Here is a 15037-nt window from a genome sequence, read left to right as displayed (position 1 = left end):
GGATCTCTTTTAACGCAACAACAAAAATGCCCCCGGATGTCTTGATGGTTTTAAAGAGGTTTTAATTACAGAATATTAGAACCACAAAACTATTTCTGTACAGCACTTCAAGTCTCTGTTAGATGCCTCCAGTAATCCCCTCTCTCCCAGTAGAACCAGTCCTTTCATCTCCTGCTACATCCAGGTCACGGAGTCTCCCTGATGCTTTACAGCCCAAAGCCCAGTCACTCCCATTAAGACCAGTTCATTTAAGCTCCGCCCCACTAACCACTTGGCTCTAAATTTCAATGTTACTTATATGACCACAATAATGTCAAAGGGACGTTTGTGGCGTTTACCTTCACGTGCCTGTTGGGCGGTGCGATAAATCATCCAGACACGTCGGTGATGCCTTTTTACAACACGTTGGACTCCAGAACAACAAAAGGACAAACACACAAATGTGACGAAATCGGCGTCGTGCAACGGGAGGAGGCTGTTTCTCATCAGAGAATCGGCTCGGTTTTTATTTCTAAAACATCCCTTTGTCAGTACATGGACAGCATGTTCTGCTGGAGCTGCAGATGTCTGATAAACGGGCCGGCGCTCCGGGGGACGCCGACGTTCTGGGTGCTCCTCCAGCTTCGCTCCCTCCGAGCGTGACGCCATGTTGGAGTCACCGAGGAGCCGAATTCAAATTAACGTGGCTCACAGGTGTCGGCGTGGGCGGCTGAGCAGTGAGGTGTTAATGACCTAAGCAGGTGGTGAAAACAGCTTTAATAAAGTAAATAGCCTCTTTTCAAAACAACCTCAATAATAATACAATTTAAAAGAAAAGCGCTAGTTTGCTGCTTGTGTCTTTAAACACCAGAGATGAAATGATCCAGAGGTATTCAGGAGGGGAGCTTCCCTTCCCGGCGTCACAGAGAATGGCATGTGAGGTTCTGGTGTCGTCCTCTAACGGGTCTAATTACACTTCATAATATTACAGCATAATAAATAATGTTGGTCCTCCAAATCACCGGACGGGTGTGGATTAGGGCAACGTTTGGGGGGGCGGGGGGGGCGGGGGTTAGTCCTCCGAGGTCACGTCAATGTCCTCAGAGCTGTTCTGCTTGGTGGCGATGCGCCATCTGTTGATGTGGTGGCTCCCCTTCTTCTTCTGTTGGCTCTCCGGTCCCTCCTCCTCCAGCTTCTGACGCTTGTACTTGGTCCGCCTGTTCTGGAACCACACCTTCACCTGCAGACGCAAAGAAACGAGGAGACTTCAGTCCTACGGGAGCTACGTGTTCTCTTCATGGTTAAACAACCTGGAACGAGAGCATGGTGATAATGTTCAGCTCCGTTTGTAGTGAAATGGATGCTTTATCAATAAAGTTGTCAGTGAGCCCAAATGCTCAAAGCTAATGTTGCTAGTCACTCTTTACTGGATTAAAACCAACATATTTGGAGGATTTTGCTCCACATCTGATTACACCCCCATGTAGGTCCAATTGTGCGCCTGTTGTCACCTCCATTAACGCACAAACTGATTAAAACGGTTTCTCATCGGAGCAGATCGCTAATCTGGAAACCAACGCAACCACGCTAATGCTAAGGCTAATGCCAATACTCTCCTCACACCTTCAACCTCAAGGACACTATTAAAAACTAACCTTGTTTTCAAGTGATTAAAAAAACAGATGCACTGATATTGAATGATGAAACCGGACCTTGAAGGATTTTTTTAGTAGCAGAACGTTTGTGTGTGTGCAGTTATCAAGACAACACAATAACACTGTTCAATATTTCACAATTAACGTCAATAATTACACTTTAGAAACAGAATGTTTCTCTGTTTAGGAGTGTCGCGCCAGTTTAGAATATGTCAATGTTGCAATGACAATAAAATGTATAAAATTGAACTACAATAATTTTTAAAAAAAACAACTAAATATAAACATATTAAGAACGACGAAAAAAAATTATTTCACACAACTAGTTCATAATACTCTTTTTGATTAATTTAAATGCAAATTATATTTTTAGCTGGATTGCTGTATTTTGTTGTAAATTGTTTAAATCATAATTAATGTGATAATGTTGAAAATAGCCTCCTGTAATATTATTACAATTATCAATTTTAATATTAGAATTATTATTCCTAATAATGCGGATTACACATGACTATTAATGCAAAATTATTTTACTAGTTTAACTTATATTTTTCATTTATTATTTATATTTTTAAATATATACGTATATTAAATCCGTTGTACGATGTAAAATAACAAGTGCGTTTAGTTCAACATTCGCATTTTATAACCGAACTTTTATAATTGAACTTTTATAACCGAACCTTTATAACGGAGCTTTTGTAATTGAACTTTTATAACCGAACAGAATTTTTATAACGGAACTTTTCGCCACAGTTGTCGAGCTTTGTGGACCTTAACGGGGGGAAAGCCTTTCAGTCAAATCTGCCCTCAAATCTAAGCAAAGATTGTCCGTTTTCACCTGAAAACTGCGTTATTTTGCGTTATTTTGAGGTGTTTGCGGTGCATCTTTTGGCGCCTCGGCTAGCTTAGCATTAGCTGACCTGTGTTTCCGACAGGCTGAGGCTGTTGGCCAGCTGCTTCCGCTCGGCTCCCACCACGTAGTGGTTCTTCTCGAAGGCCCTTTCCAGGCGCAGCAGCTGCGAGGGCGAGAAGGCCGTGCGGATGCGCTTCGGCTTCCTGGCGAAGGGCCCGTGGAGCAGCAGGCTGTCCTGGGACACGTCGCCACCTGGAAGCGGAGAGGAGGAAGGAGAGGAGGAAGCGGAGGAGGAAGGAGAGGAGGAAGGAGAGGAGGAAGGAGAGAAGGAAGGAGAGGAAGCAGAGGAGGAGGCGTCGAGGTAAACAGTGCGAAGGTAAACAGTCGAATACTATTAAAGGGGGCTATTATTATTAATAATAATTATTATTATAAAGTTACTATGTATTGTTACTTTTGTAATATTTCCTGAGAATTCCCTTTAAAACTGTGCGTGTTTGTTAGGGTTATAAAGTGCGTGTGTTGCGTTTTAACAAAGCCTGAAAAAGTAAAAATCAACTTATGAATTGCGACGCATTGATATTATTAAAAATAAGCAGGGCCGCATTTAATTCCTATAAAACCTTAAACAAATGAAGACAAAGCTGAGAAATAATTAACGTAATGAATGACTGCAGCATAAGGTCAAGTTTTAATTATATATAACAGGTAAACAGTCCAACCCTGCAGCCTCGGTAATACTAAATGTTTAAACTATAACTAGCTTAAATTAATACAAATATTCATTCAACATCAAATTCTCTTGACTTTCTTCTCATATTTCTATTTACTAAGCATTAAAGTAATCGAATTTACATTTTGATTAAATGGATTCTCGTCAAATTTGAAATAAAATCTGTGTACTACTTTTTTTGGTCGATTATTAATATTTATTTTCCAGGCGTTAATATAATAAATGTAAATATTCTGCAGCTGTTTTTGTCCTTTTAATTAATCTATCGTGTGTCTGCCCGTATTCCGACAAACGTTATGTCCCATTTTAAATAGGTATTTTATCTGCGGGGCCTGGAACACATCGGCACTGTTCCGTCCCAGTGTGTCGGGTTCCGTCCCAGTGTGTCGGGTTCCGTCCCAGTGTGTCGGGTTCCGTCCCAGTGTGTCGGGTTCCGTCCCAGTTAAATGAAAAGCCAGTTGGTGGCTCCAGTAAATGACCTGAGCTGGTATTTAACCTCCGATTCGCGTCTCTTCTGGGATGAAATAATGATCCTGGTTCTGATCTGTTCTGTCCGTCCGGCCTGGCTCCTGAGAGATTTAAGGAACGGGGAATTAAAGCCGCGGTGTTCTGACCCAAGGCGACGTTTGCTCGCGCGGACAGAAAGCAACGCTTATCTCGTGCCGGCTGCGGGTTCTGAGAGCTGCTGGGGGGCGAATGGGAGAGGAAATAAGAGGGCGGCTGCTATCTGCTCCTCTCGTTTATTGCCAATATTATCTGAGGCTCCAGAAAATCCTGCAAAAACTGGAGAAAATGAGTAAAGCGCAAAGCGTCGCGCGGCCGCGGGACCTCCACCTACCTTGGAACCGGTGTCCGAAGAACCTGTTCCGGAGCACCCAGGGGTAGAAGTTTAGCGGGTCTCGGTGCTGCGTCCCGAAGAAGTGCGGATGCTGTAGGTGGGAGCCCCCGAGCTGGTGCGGAGCCACGGTGAGGGAGGGGTGGCCCATGGACTCGGGGAAGACCAGCTCCGGGCTCTGGTAGAGCGACCTGGCCGGAGGAGCCTGGTACGAGTTCATTAACGCGTCAGTGGTCGGGTTGGAGTAAGTCAGAGCCGTGGGGCGGATGGGCTCTTCTGCGCTGAGAGGGTTCTCTTTGGCCACCAGAGACTCGATGGTGAAGCAGCGCTTCCCCGCAGAGGAGAACATCTTGTCTGGACTCAAGTGGACCGGGACCTGGACCGGAGCAGCAGCGGCCGATCTCTGCTTCTCGATGGGAAAGCTGCGACCTCAGAGAGGCGTCATGACCCACGCTGGAGAAGAGCCGAGGGGTTGTTCTTGTTCCTGGCTGGCGGAGGTTCTTCAGAACTCAACGATGCTGCAGAACGCACTGATCCATGGAGTCCGTGCGCGCTCACACGCCTTCTGTGCACAAGTGCCCGCAAAGTAAACGCGCCTCCAACCTTCAGCGGGAGCCGAGGCTGCGCAGACGCGCGCTGATTGGCGCAGAGCACCTGCCAATCAACCTCCGCGACTACCTGTTCCACGCGTCACGCGCCGAGGAAACGCGTGCGCGCCAATTAATGGCTCGTTGTGCGCCTGGATGTCCCGTTTCTGTGAAGGGAAACGATGTGCCGGTGGGGTTGCTGGTCCAAAACCCGGAATCCTCTGATGTAACGAGAGGAGAGGTCCTAGCTTCGTCCAGGCGCGTTCCTGTCGCGGGTGCGCGCTCTGGTTCCGGCCTTTATTCCACTGAACAGGCGATATTTTCTAAATAACATAGAAATGTGTTCGAGGCCCAAAGCCGAGCGCGCGCCTGCTAAAACCAGCCTGGGTCTGTAGTTTCCTTTTAGAAAATTTATTTTAAAATTATTCTTTTTTTTTGTTTGTTTAATAAAACGTGTTTTCTGTATCTAATTTATTTCTTTTCATAAACGCGACCTGGCTGTCATTGTTTCCAGTAATAATACTGTAATAATACTGTAATAATACTGTAATAGTGCTGTAATAGTGCTGTAATAGTGCTGAAATAGTGATGAAGCGATGATAATAACAGAAACAACAACAATAATAACAACAACACCTGCATTTACGCTTTCAGCGTTACTCTGTGCTAATGGGAGGCTGGAGCCCCGTCCCAACGTCCCCCGTCCCCCCGTCCCAACGTCCCCCCCGTCCCCCGTCCCTCCGTCCCCCCGTCCCAACGTCCCCCTCCGTCCCCCGTCCCAACGTCCCCCCCGTCCCCCGTCCCTCCGTCCCCCCGTCCTGTGGGAACTCTTGCCCTGCAGCCCCCCGGTGGTCGTGCGCGTTCCTTCCCCCGCGCTCAGCCTTCCGTGGCGCACTAACCAAGTTAATAATTGTCCTCCTAATGCGCTCGTTTGTGTGGCGGCTGCATTAGAAAATCATTACCGATGGAAATTATGAGGTAAAACAGGTTGTTGATGGGGCGTTTAGAGGTAAAGGCTTCTAAAGACGGCGCCAGTTTCTCTGCGTGGGTCCGTTTCAAAAACTAACATTTTCCACAGTTTGGGAAGATTAAATCTCTTTCATGGGATAATTATTCCCTCTTGGCCGCTATTGAAAGGGAAATAAAAGCACGTGGTTTGTCCGCGGGGTGATTTCTGCCTCGGCTGTATATTTGAAAGCACTCAGGTATTTTATTTCATTTAATGTTGGGGTTTTTTTGTGCTGTATTGTTTGTTTTACCCTCGTTACTGACGAGTGGACCCAGGAGGAGCGTCCCAAATGTCTTCGCAGGACTCTAACTTTCACCCGGAGCAGCAGCAGCAGGAACTGGACCCGGATTAATGATGAAGCCCGGCGGGCCTGGAGCTCTGACCCGGATCCGCGGCTGGTTAATGGATGATCCAAAGCGCTGCGCAGGAACAGGAACCAAAACAAACGGCCACTTTGTTCCAGCGTCCCCGCTGCAGGCTCCCCTCGGAAAATCCACCTTTTATCAACTTTGTCTCGCATTCAGATTATATATTAATTAGAAGTGAAGAAGTTGAGTTACAAATCTGCGCGAGGGAGAGAATCGTTGAGGCTGCCCAGTAATTAAGGATGATTCTGACATTAGAATAATCGACATGATTCGCCTTTTAATCCATAAAGAACAAATGTGTCACTCAGAGCGGCGATGAATGGGGGAAATTTGTGCATTTGTGTGCTTACTTGTAACACGTTGACGATATAAAATAAAATCGGTCTGTTAAAACCAAACCGTGTAATCAAATTTGAGGTTTTTAATGTTTTTGCTTTTTGTAATTATAACTTGTGCCTAAATGTAATAAAGACTCCAAATTAATACAATCGAATGGTCAACCTTATCTTTTATTTGAATAATCTTTTATTAGAATAAATGCTGCCACCTAGTGGACGCCGCCGGAACCTCCCGCCGAAGATGCAACATTAAAAGTTACCGGATCTTAAACGCCAACCCGTTATTTTCAGCTTTCAGGTAATAAAGAGTCTACAGACACGTGAGACCTAAATCAAACTTAAGTCTTCTTTGTATTTTTAACTATGAGTTAGTATTTTTAGAAGATTCTCGGCAGCCTGTTTACTGGATGTTTGGGCTGATACCGCCATCTAGTGGCTGAGCTGCAGCAGAACATTTTAGTAACCACAACCGGATCTTGTGGCCTTTAAATTAGATCAGTGATCACGTCAAAGCCCCTTTTATCCACAGAATAAAGATTATATATGGTTTTAACGTGGCGTTGATTAAAAAACAAACAAACAAGAAACCACACGAGAATGCCTTGATTTAGAAAACCACCCGATACTCGATTTTACCTGATTGTAATCATCGCATAATTAGTTTTCAGTTATTTTTAGTTGTATTTTTATTTAATTATTCTCGTATTAAACGGCGATGTTGATTATTAGAAAGGGACCTGCGTCAGGTGCTGGCTCCATCCAGGCAGGAGCGCATTCCTCCTCTCACCCCCCGCCTTCATTCATAAACTAATTGGCCATTTTGTTTCGCATTAGCGTTGTGTGTTCAGCTAATCTATTCCGCTTAAAAAGTGGGAAAATTTCACCCCATTATAACGAGATGGGAAAAGTAGCACTGGGCTGCGGTTGTGCCACCTGCGTGAGAAGTGCGGCCCTTGGGCCACCTGCGCTCCCGCACCGGCCCCCGCACCGGCCCCCGCCAGCAGCAGCAAACACGCCTTTCACCGCTACACTTTATTCACACTGGTTTATTTGACATTTCCTGATTTCTTACATTTGATCTACTTGCAATAATCCCAACACTCGCAACTGGGAAATGACGTCGTCACCTGGAGCTTCGACCCGCCGTTAAAGCTGCTTCTCTTTGGCCTTTTTCTGATTTCTGCCCGTTTTTACACCAGCTGGGATTTTCTGAGGAGAACCAGCCGCGTTTCTCAGAAACTCCAGCGTCGCTTTGGTCCGGGCCCGTGTCAGAAGTCATTGTGCGCCTAAAATGGGGCCTTTTGACTCGCGGACAAAGGGCGAGTTCCACTTCAAACGTCTGTAATGAAAGTTAATGACTATTAGATGGAGTAGAGGCCTTTGCCCTGGCAAATAAAATGCAAATCGGGGTTCCCCCGTCTTCTTTACAGTCGTCTGCCCTAAAGGCCGCGGGTCCAAAGCAGCTGCAGGTTTTTTCTCTCCATGAGAACTTTCACACCTCGGAGCTGCGTGACGCGCCGGCGGGTCACGTGACTTAACGTAGCCAGAAAGAGGAAAGTGGGAAAGTTCCACCGCTGGTTTAATGTCCTTCATTTAAAGTGACGCCAGTGTCTCTGTTCATCAACCAGGCCACCACAGATGACGAGGACTCGGAGGGAATCAGGGAAGTGACTAAAACTGAGACAGAACGTTTTAAAAGTGCAGCTGAATCACGACAGATCCGTAATTACCAATATGAAATGATTATTTCAAGACTCATTAAGAGCGAGAGAACCTTGTCTGTCCTCCGGCTTGGAGTCCTGGAGCCTTCTTCCTGTTGAAAGACTTCAGCTAATTGGGCCGACGAGCTGCGTGACCTCTGCTCCTCTCCTCCAGGATCCTCCAGGTTTTCCCAGGACTGTGACGGCTTCTTTCTTTTACTCAATGGGATTACGCTGGGCCGTGGGGGGGTCGGATTCCCAGCTGAGCACATTAGAAATGTCTCTCTCTGGGGTTTTTACACACATTCTGCTCCAGCCTCCAGGAGAGGCTTCGCTCTCTTGCCGTCCGATATCCTCTTCTGTCTTCTAACGAGGACCAACGCTAGTTGAGGAACGCGGTCCAGCAAACCTTGAATCAGCATTAATAGTTCATCTTCTTGATTCTGGTCACCTCTTGTCTGTTCCAACAGGTGTTTGGTGGGATCATCCCAAGTCGTGACAGCGTGTTATTAACACAAAATGACCTCAGGACAGGACTTTCAGGTTCACCACCCCAATTAGCTGCTCTGATGGACACATTAGCTACATCCCAATCCTTTCTCCACGCTGTCCTCCCTCCCGAGCGGGCCGCCACGTCGGCCGACAGGCTTCAGCTGCCAGCAGGAGTCCTTTTCCACCTGGAAGGACAGACGTCAGCCCTGAATGGAGCAGGACGGGACACCTGCGGGCAGCGGGAGGGCCTGGCGGAGCCCCGCGCATTGAGGAGCGGTGAGAAGAGGCGCTGTGGCCGTTTAAAGGGATTAAAGAGTGAGACGCAGCTCCGTGGCCCCGAGACAGACTGACCCCTACCACCCTGGGCTGCACAGAGCCCCAATAATCCCAGAGCTGCTGATTTATTTGCTTGGTTTAAAGCAGTGGGTGATCCTGAATGTGTGTGACTCCACCAAACAGTGGAGGAAACGTCTTTCCGGGTGAGAAGGGAGCCAGTGAGAAAGGGTCAGAGGCTAAAACCATGAGTTGATGGGCGGCTTCTCATCTCTGCGCTCAGCCACGTGCATTCGTTCGGGCTGCTTTGAACTGGACAAACATCTAATGAACGCGTGGCGAATCCACTCGGACGTGTCATCGTGTCGTGGTTGTGGTGTCAAATATGTGAAACCCTGTTTTGCTCTCATGTGAAACTCCTGAAACAGGAGGAAACTGGCTTCAGATCTGCAGATCTGGTAGTTGTGTAGAAAGAATGAGCAGGACCAGGAGTCTGATAGCGTGATAAAATATATTTTCTGAATAGTTCATTCAAATGTATAAACAGCAAGTGAACTCATCGAAGAGCGACCAGAGTAGAAAATTAAATAAGTATACTTCTATTAAATAATTACAAAAGTCTTTGAAGGTCCAGTATTGGCGGGTCAGCAGTGTTCTGCGGAGTCATCCGACACATCGATGTCCACGTCCGGGTCGGACAACTCCTCGTCTGCGTGGCCCTGGGACCCGGGACTCTTGGGTGGCGCCGCCAGGCCCAGTTTGGCCAGTTTAGCCTGCTGCTGCTCCAGACTCTGTTTGCGCCACTTGATGCGTCTGTTTTGGAACCAGACTTTGACCTGAGCACAAAATAACAACGTCACTAACAACGCACCGCCGCGCACGCCGACCTACATTTTAGCCATATTTGTTTGCTTACCTGAGCTTCACTGAGCTGCAGGGCCGAGGCCAGCAGGAACCTCTCGGAACCGACCATGTACTGCTGCCGGGCGAACTCCTTCTCCAGCCGGGACAGCTGCTCACTGGTGAAGCTGGTGCGTATCCGTTTCGACTTTCCTCCTTTGGTTTTGAAAGAATGCATTCCTGCGTTGACTTTGGACATGGACGCTACAAAGACACAAAAGTGGTGGTTTAATCCCACGAAAACAACAACAACATATTTTTATAGAACGACTCAGTTACAGCGCGGGGAATTGTGGTTTTACCTTGTGCGTAAAAAGCGCCTCGACATGACGGCTGGTAGCTGAAAGGCGGGCAGCAGTAGAGAGAATATCCAGACTGCATGTGGGTGGCTGAGTGCAGCACGGTCGGTGAGTAGACGTAAGGGGCTGCTGCTGCCGCGGCTGCCGTGACGGCTAGGCCGGTGTGCCCAGCGAGCGGCACAAACGGGGCTGCTGGGTAGTATTTATCTGCGCACCGAGCCGGGGCGGAGCGGCAGCTCGGGTCCTCCGTCTTGGCCAGCAGAGCGTCGATGGTGAAGGACTTTCCAGGTGGAGCCTTCGTAGAGGAGGCGCACCGGCTGGCCGAGTACGGCGTGTACATCGTTGCCGGTGCGTAATTACGCACGGAATATCCATAAACTCCCAGAGGTCTGGTCGGCGCCTGCATTCTGCCTTCGGTTGAGAGCAAAAGTGGATCTTGAAAGACGGATGTCAAGTGTCGTAGGAAAGGCTCAAGGGAACAGAATGCTGAGCTGAGCGGAGCCGCCTCTTTTATACCCCGACTGGCCACTGAGGTGTGAACTGCCCCCCACCGACCCTTTGTCTTTCTAAGTAGCAGATGAGAGAAACGAACATCCCGACAACGTATCCAATTAATTGGTGGAGTAGTACAAGCTGGGATTGTCAAACATCCTAACCCTTTGAATGACAAGGCTTTTGAAGAGGGCTGGGGGCAGGGGACCCCGCAGATTTAGCGGGCTACAAATTCTTGCATGGATCTTAAGTCCAAATGTAATCATTACCGCTGGGAAAGCCTTGATGTTACCGAATCATCTTATTTGGAGTCTTTAAGTCTTAGCTGGCTGGTAGATGCTTTAAGCTGCGTAACAAGCCCCTTCACAACTGGAGACCGACTCCAAACCAAACAGACATTTTATTGTGTGCGCGTATATATTTGAATCCTGTTTCATTCGATCTGAAGCCCATTTCTGGCCGTTTTTCACAGGTTTCCTTGTCTACGTGCAGCGTAACCAGTCTGTAATATGACATTCACGCCTCTTGTTTCCAACGTGTTCCTTTTAACAGCGGCAGCGCTGCTCTTAAAAAGGTTTAATGGCTCTGAGTAACTGAGGCGTCAAATCCAGCGGCGCTCTGGGTCCGAACCTTCACACTGGGCAAATGCACGTCTGCAAACGCGTGCGTGAAGTTCGGTTAATGCAGTCGAGTCCACAGCCAAATGACAACGTCGTGATCGTGAAATCGGTCTTTGCGCAGGAAGTGCGCGTCAGGCGTTTGTGTGATCAGATGTTTGGAGACGAGGCTCTTTAAAGGAAGTGATTTGCTTTACGCAACCAGGAGACAAAGACATCCGCTCTTTCAACTTGGATTATAGCCAGCTCTGCAAACTTTGCAGGCTCGATGCCATCATTTGAGGGTGGCGGAGAGTTTCTGTGGGCCTTTAAGTAACCGTTAAAACACATTTAGACGCAGGGGCGAAGCGCCCGCTCCCTTTGGCCTTTGTTTGTCCTCCTCCACTGACACCAGAGCGTCTAATGAAGAGCGCAAACAGCGAGAGCGGCTCTGCCGCGAGGCCTCTGCACAGACCACCCACCCCAGGAGCCCCAGAACCGCGGGTCCAGCTCACATCTGACACCGGGGAGGATGCTGAGTGGGCGGGTGTCAGGACGAGGCCTTCGAGCACCTGGTGGAGTTTTATCTCTCCACACTTTGGTCTTTTTTGGGATTAACTGTAGCCTCAGGTTCTGCCAATAAACAATACTTGCAGAAAGAGGTGCTGGTTCACACGAAAGCCCGGTTTTAGAGGAACCTTTAATGAAGAAGCCAGCAAATGTCATGTTCCGTGACACCGACTGATACTGTGGCTCTGGTGTGATTTGTGTATTGGAGCCAGACAAGGAATACGCGGACCTTTGTCCCAGAGAGGCGTCCTTTCATAGTCATGTCCTGAGAGGAGAAAGAGGCCGATGTTCTGATGGCTCTGTGTGGGCCATCCTCCCTGAAGAGGCTCTGGATCGGACCTCGGGGCTCCTCGTCAGCGTCGTCTCTTGTGTGACTTTATGACCTACAAACGTGAATCTTTTCTGTATGTAATCGCTGCAGCGTGGAACCGAGGCGCCAGGTCCAGGCGGAACAACCCCGAAGAAGGTTCTGAGGAGAGCAGCAAGCCTGGAATGTGTGTGTGTGTGTGTGTGTGTGTGTGTGTGTAGGTGTGTGTGTGTAGGTGTGTGTGTGTGTCGGGGCTCTGCTCAGTCTCACCTTGCAGCTCCGTTCACACGTGATTGAATGAAACAAAAGTGTGGAGCAACACTGTCATCATTATGATGATGGGGCTGAAAGGGCCCGGTTTTCTCACCCTCCCGGCACATTTAGCAGCCTCTGTGAGCCCGGCCCGGCCCGTCCACCCACATCCATTGCTAATGAGTTTATGAAGCCATTTACTGAACGATCCTCAACGACCTGCCTCTCCCACCTTGATGCTGCAACCTGGGGGCTCATTACTGGAGCCTGCTGGGCCTCGGCCCTCACCTTGACTATGAATGGGAGTCCGGGAGAAAGGCCAGGTAGGTTCCGTCTGGCTCCAATACGCGTTCGGGCTCTGCTGCCGCTACGTGCTCAGGCCGGGCCTGTTGGAGCAGCAGCTGATATCAACACACCTGTTCGGGGTCACGTCACCTGTCACCTGTAGCAGGACTGTTGTGCTGCTGCCGGTCCGGCACCCAGACGTGTGTGAACACGCGGCTCCACACCCAGAACCTGAAACGTGCAGCAGCACAACGCTGCCTTTTACAGCCTCTGCTAAGCTAGCGGTGAACACGGCCGTCCTGGGCGCCGCCGCGGGTCCAGGAAAACCAGGAAAACTCTGATTTGTGTGTATTCGTACGTCTCTGCTGCGTGTTTGTGAGTCTTTTTACACAACGAACCAAAACCTGCTAAAAACCGCTCCACATTCAGGGAGAACTCGGATCCCTTGAGTGGGTGAGCGTGAAGCGACCCGGCTAATTCTGGCTCCGGTTCTGCCCCGTTTGCATCCCACTCGCTCCTGTCTGTGTGTTCTACATTTCCATGTGTGGGAGAGAGGAGGCTAACGCCAGCATTAGCATCGACGCCACCGCCGCTCTGCTCCGGGCTAACGGTGGCCGTGCACGTCATTATCTAATTAATGAGGGATTAACGGGCTCCATGGCTGCTCCCCGTCCCGGTCCCCGAGCCTCCTGCTCCGGGGACCAGGACGTGTGTATTCAGCCTGTCTGACGCTCCCAGTTCCAGGAGTCCCAGCAGGTCTGATTTCAATGGCTGGAATCAAAAGGATCCACCTGGTGTGAGATCTCAGTGCACGTCAGGGTGCACGTGGACTCCAGGGCTTTATTCAGTCTTGGGTCGTTTCTGTGGGACACCTGGACACGTCACAGGGGACGAGGACAAACATGCGGGGACGTATCCCAGGACGAGCCGGAAGCTTCGCAGCGCTAGTTAGAAATGCTACCATGCTAAACGGTTGCCACGACGACGGCTGTTGAGCGGCGTCCTGCAGCAGGTGCACGTGAGGAACTTCAGCTTCAGGAGAAACGGTCCATAAATGTTCTCGTCCCAGCACATGTGTGGGAGCACTGGTTTAACTGGGACCTTCCCAGGTGCTGTGAGCCCCCCCCCACTTTAATGGAGCCCCCCCCACTTTAATGGAGGTGAGAATTGGCGGGTTGGACTTTAACACTTGACCTCTGTTGACACTTCCTGTGGGCGTCAGCGCCCATCCATAAAGCGCCGCTGGCGGCGACGCAGCTCCCGGCGCTGCTGCTGACGGAGGTTACGAGACCGCCTCACTTCCTGTCCTCACATTCTCTGTTTGCTTATAATGGTGCAGCAGTTCCTCCACCCCCACCAGTGTGTGTGTGTGTGTGTGACTGGGTGTTTGTGAATGTTTGTGTGTGACTGTGTGTGTGTGTGTGTGACTGGGTGAATGTGTGTGTGTGTGCGTGTGTGTGTGTATGTGTGTGTGTGTATATGTGTGTGAATGTGTGTGAATGTGTGTGTGTGTGAATGTGTGTGTGACTGTGTGTGTGTGTGTGAATGTATGTGTGTTTCTGTGCATGTGTGTGTGTGTCTGTGCATGTGTGTGACTGTCTGTGTGTGCATGTGTGTCTGTATGTGTGTGTGTGTTAACTGCTGTTGTGTTTTTACACAAATCGACTGTTCGGCTGCTAAACACCAAATCTCACATCTTAGACGGAGCAACGAGGATTTAATCACTCGTGAGAAATTTATTCACCAGAGTTTGAGAGAAATGAACTGATAACTGATCCCAACTGATCCTAACTGATCCAGGTGATCCTAACTGATCCCAGGTGATCCAGACCAACACCTTGGTCGGTCTCTGCAGCAGCGTGCCTCCAGGTGTGTCCCACCTGCCGTGTGTTGTGTCCACTTTGATCAGAACAGGCCACGACCGGAGTCTGCGGGCCGCAGATCAAAGCGGTGGTCTCCATGGAGACGAGCCAAACACAGACAGGTATGTTGACACTCGTCGTTGGTCCAGACAGCCCACCGAGGGACACACCTCGCTTCCGTCTTTATATTCATGCAAAGAGGGAGGACGCGGCAGCTAATTCGTGGTTTTACGTCCAAACGGGACCACACGCACGGTGGCTCCTGAGCTGGTGCGCTGCTGACGCCTGCTGGACACGAGTGGTAACACACCTCATTATTGTTGTAATTACGGCTGGGAACGTTTCCACAGCCATTCAAACTTTATCGCCCTCCTCGTATAATAGCTGGATTATTAAATCATTTTATTTATACACTGTTATTTGCTTCATGCGCCATATTTAATTTATGAAAAAGAAAACTGAGCCTTTTCCGTTCGTTTCCTGGCATATGCTGCCCTCGTGTGGCCACTATGAGGAACTGCACCTGACGGAAGCGCATCGGGATGGATTTACTGATACCTTATTAATTTTTGGAGATTTTAATTTTATAAATTAGTATGAACACTGACACCCTGCATAACAACGTAGATGATAACTGTAATGACTACAA

At 49.0% G+C, this 15037-nt stretch overlaps 2 protein-coding genes across 2 annotated transcripts; both read right to left on the bottom strand.

The window, feature by feature from the left end:
• Positions 1-742: 742 nt before the first annotated feature.
• On the bottom strand, positions 743-5023 carry emx1 (empty spiracles homeobox 1). Its single transcript, XM_029828570.1, has 3 exons — positions 4062-5023; positions 2558-2742; positions 743-1219 (listed from the first exon to the last, which is right to left on the bottom strand). The coding sequence occupies exons 1-3, from the start codon at positions 4405-4407 to the stop codon at positions 1052-1054; spliced, it is 699 nt and encodes a 232-aa protein (XP_029684430.1). The 5' UTR covers positions 4408-5023; the 3' UTR covers positions 743-1051.
• A 4307-nt stretch (positions 5024-9330) lies between these two features.
• Positions 9331-10522, bottom strand: noto (notochord homeobox). The gene is made up of 3 exons (XM_003962873.2): positions 10028-10522; positions 9742-9929; positions 9331-9661 (listed from the first exon to the last, which is right to left on the bottom strand). Exons 1-3 carry the CDS (start codon positions 10428-10430, stop codon positions 9470-9472), a joined length of 783 nt encoding a protein of 260 aa, XP_003962922.2. The 5' UTR covers positions 10431-10522; the 3' UTR covers positions 9331-9469.
• Positions 10523-15037: the final 4515 nt, after the last annotated feature.

This window comes from Takifugu rubripes, chromosome 2 (genome assembly GCF_901000725.2).
Source record: "Takifugu rubripes chromosome 2, fTakRub1.2, whole genome shotgun sequence".
In the NCBI taxonomy this organism is placed as follows: Eukaryota; Metazoa; Chordata; class Actinopteri; order Tetraodontiformes; family Tetraodontidae; genus Takifugu; species Takifugu rubripes.
This window is presented reverse-complemented; position numbering and strand designations above follow the sequence as displayed.

What these genes read in the sequence shown, in the direction of transcription:
- emx1 (XM_029828570.1), bottom strand. Translation starts at nt 4,407, where the DNA reads ATGTTCTCCTCTGCGGGGAAGCGCTGCTTCACCATCGAGTCTCTGGTG. An exon ending in CTTCGGACACCGGTTCCAAG is followed by an intron (nt 2,743 to 4,061) that starts GTAGGTGGAGGT and finishes CTCCGCTTCCAG; the next exon opens with GTGGCGACGTGTCCCAGGAC. An exon ending in TCAGCCTGTCGGAAACACAG is followed by an intron (nt 1,220 to 2,557) that starts GTCAGCTAATGC and finishes TTGCGTCTGCAG; the next exon opens with GTGAAGGTGTGGTTCCAGAA.
- noto (XM_003962873.2), bottom strand. Translation starts at nt 10,430, where the DNA reads ATGCAGGCGCCGACCAGACCTCTGGGAGTTTATGGATATTCCGTGCGT. An exon ending in AGGCGCTTTTTACGCACAAG is followed by an intron (nt 9,930 to 10,027) that starts GTAAAACCACAA and finishes GTGTCTTTGTAG; the next exon opens with CGTCCATGTCCAAAGTCAAC. An exon ending in TGCAGCTCAGTGAAGCTCAG is followed by an intron (nt 9,662 to 9,741) that starts GTAAGCAAACAA and finishes TTTTGTGCTCAG; the next exon opens with GTCAAAGTCTGGTTCCAAAA.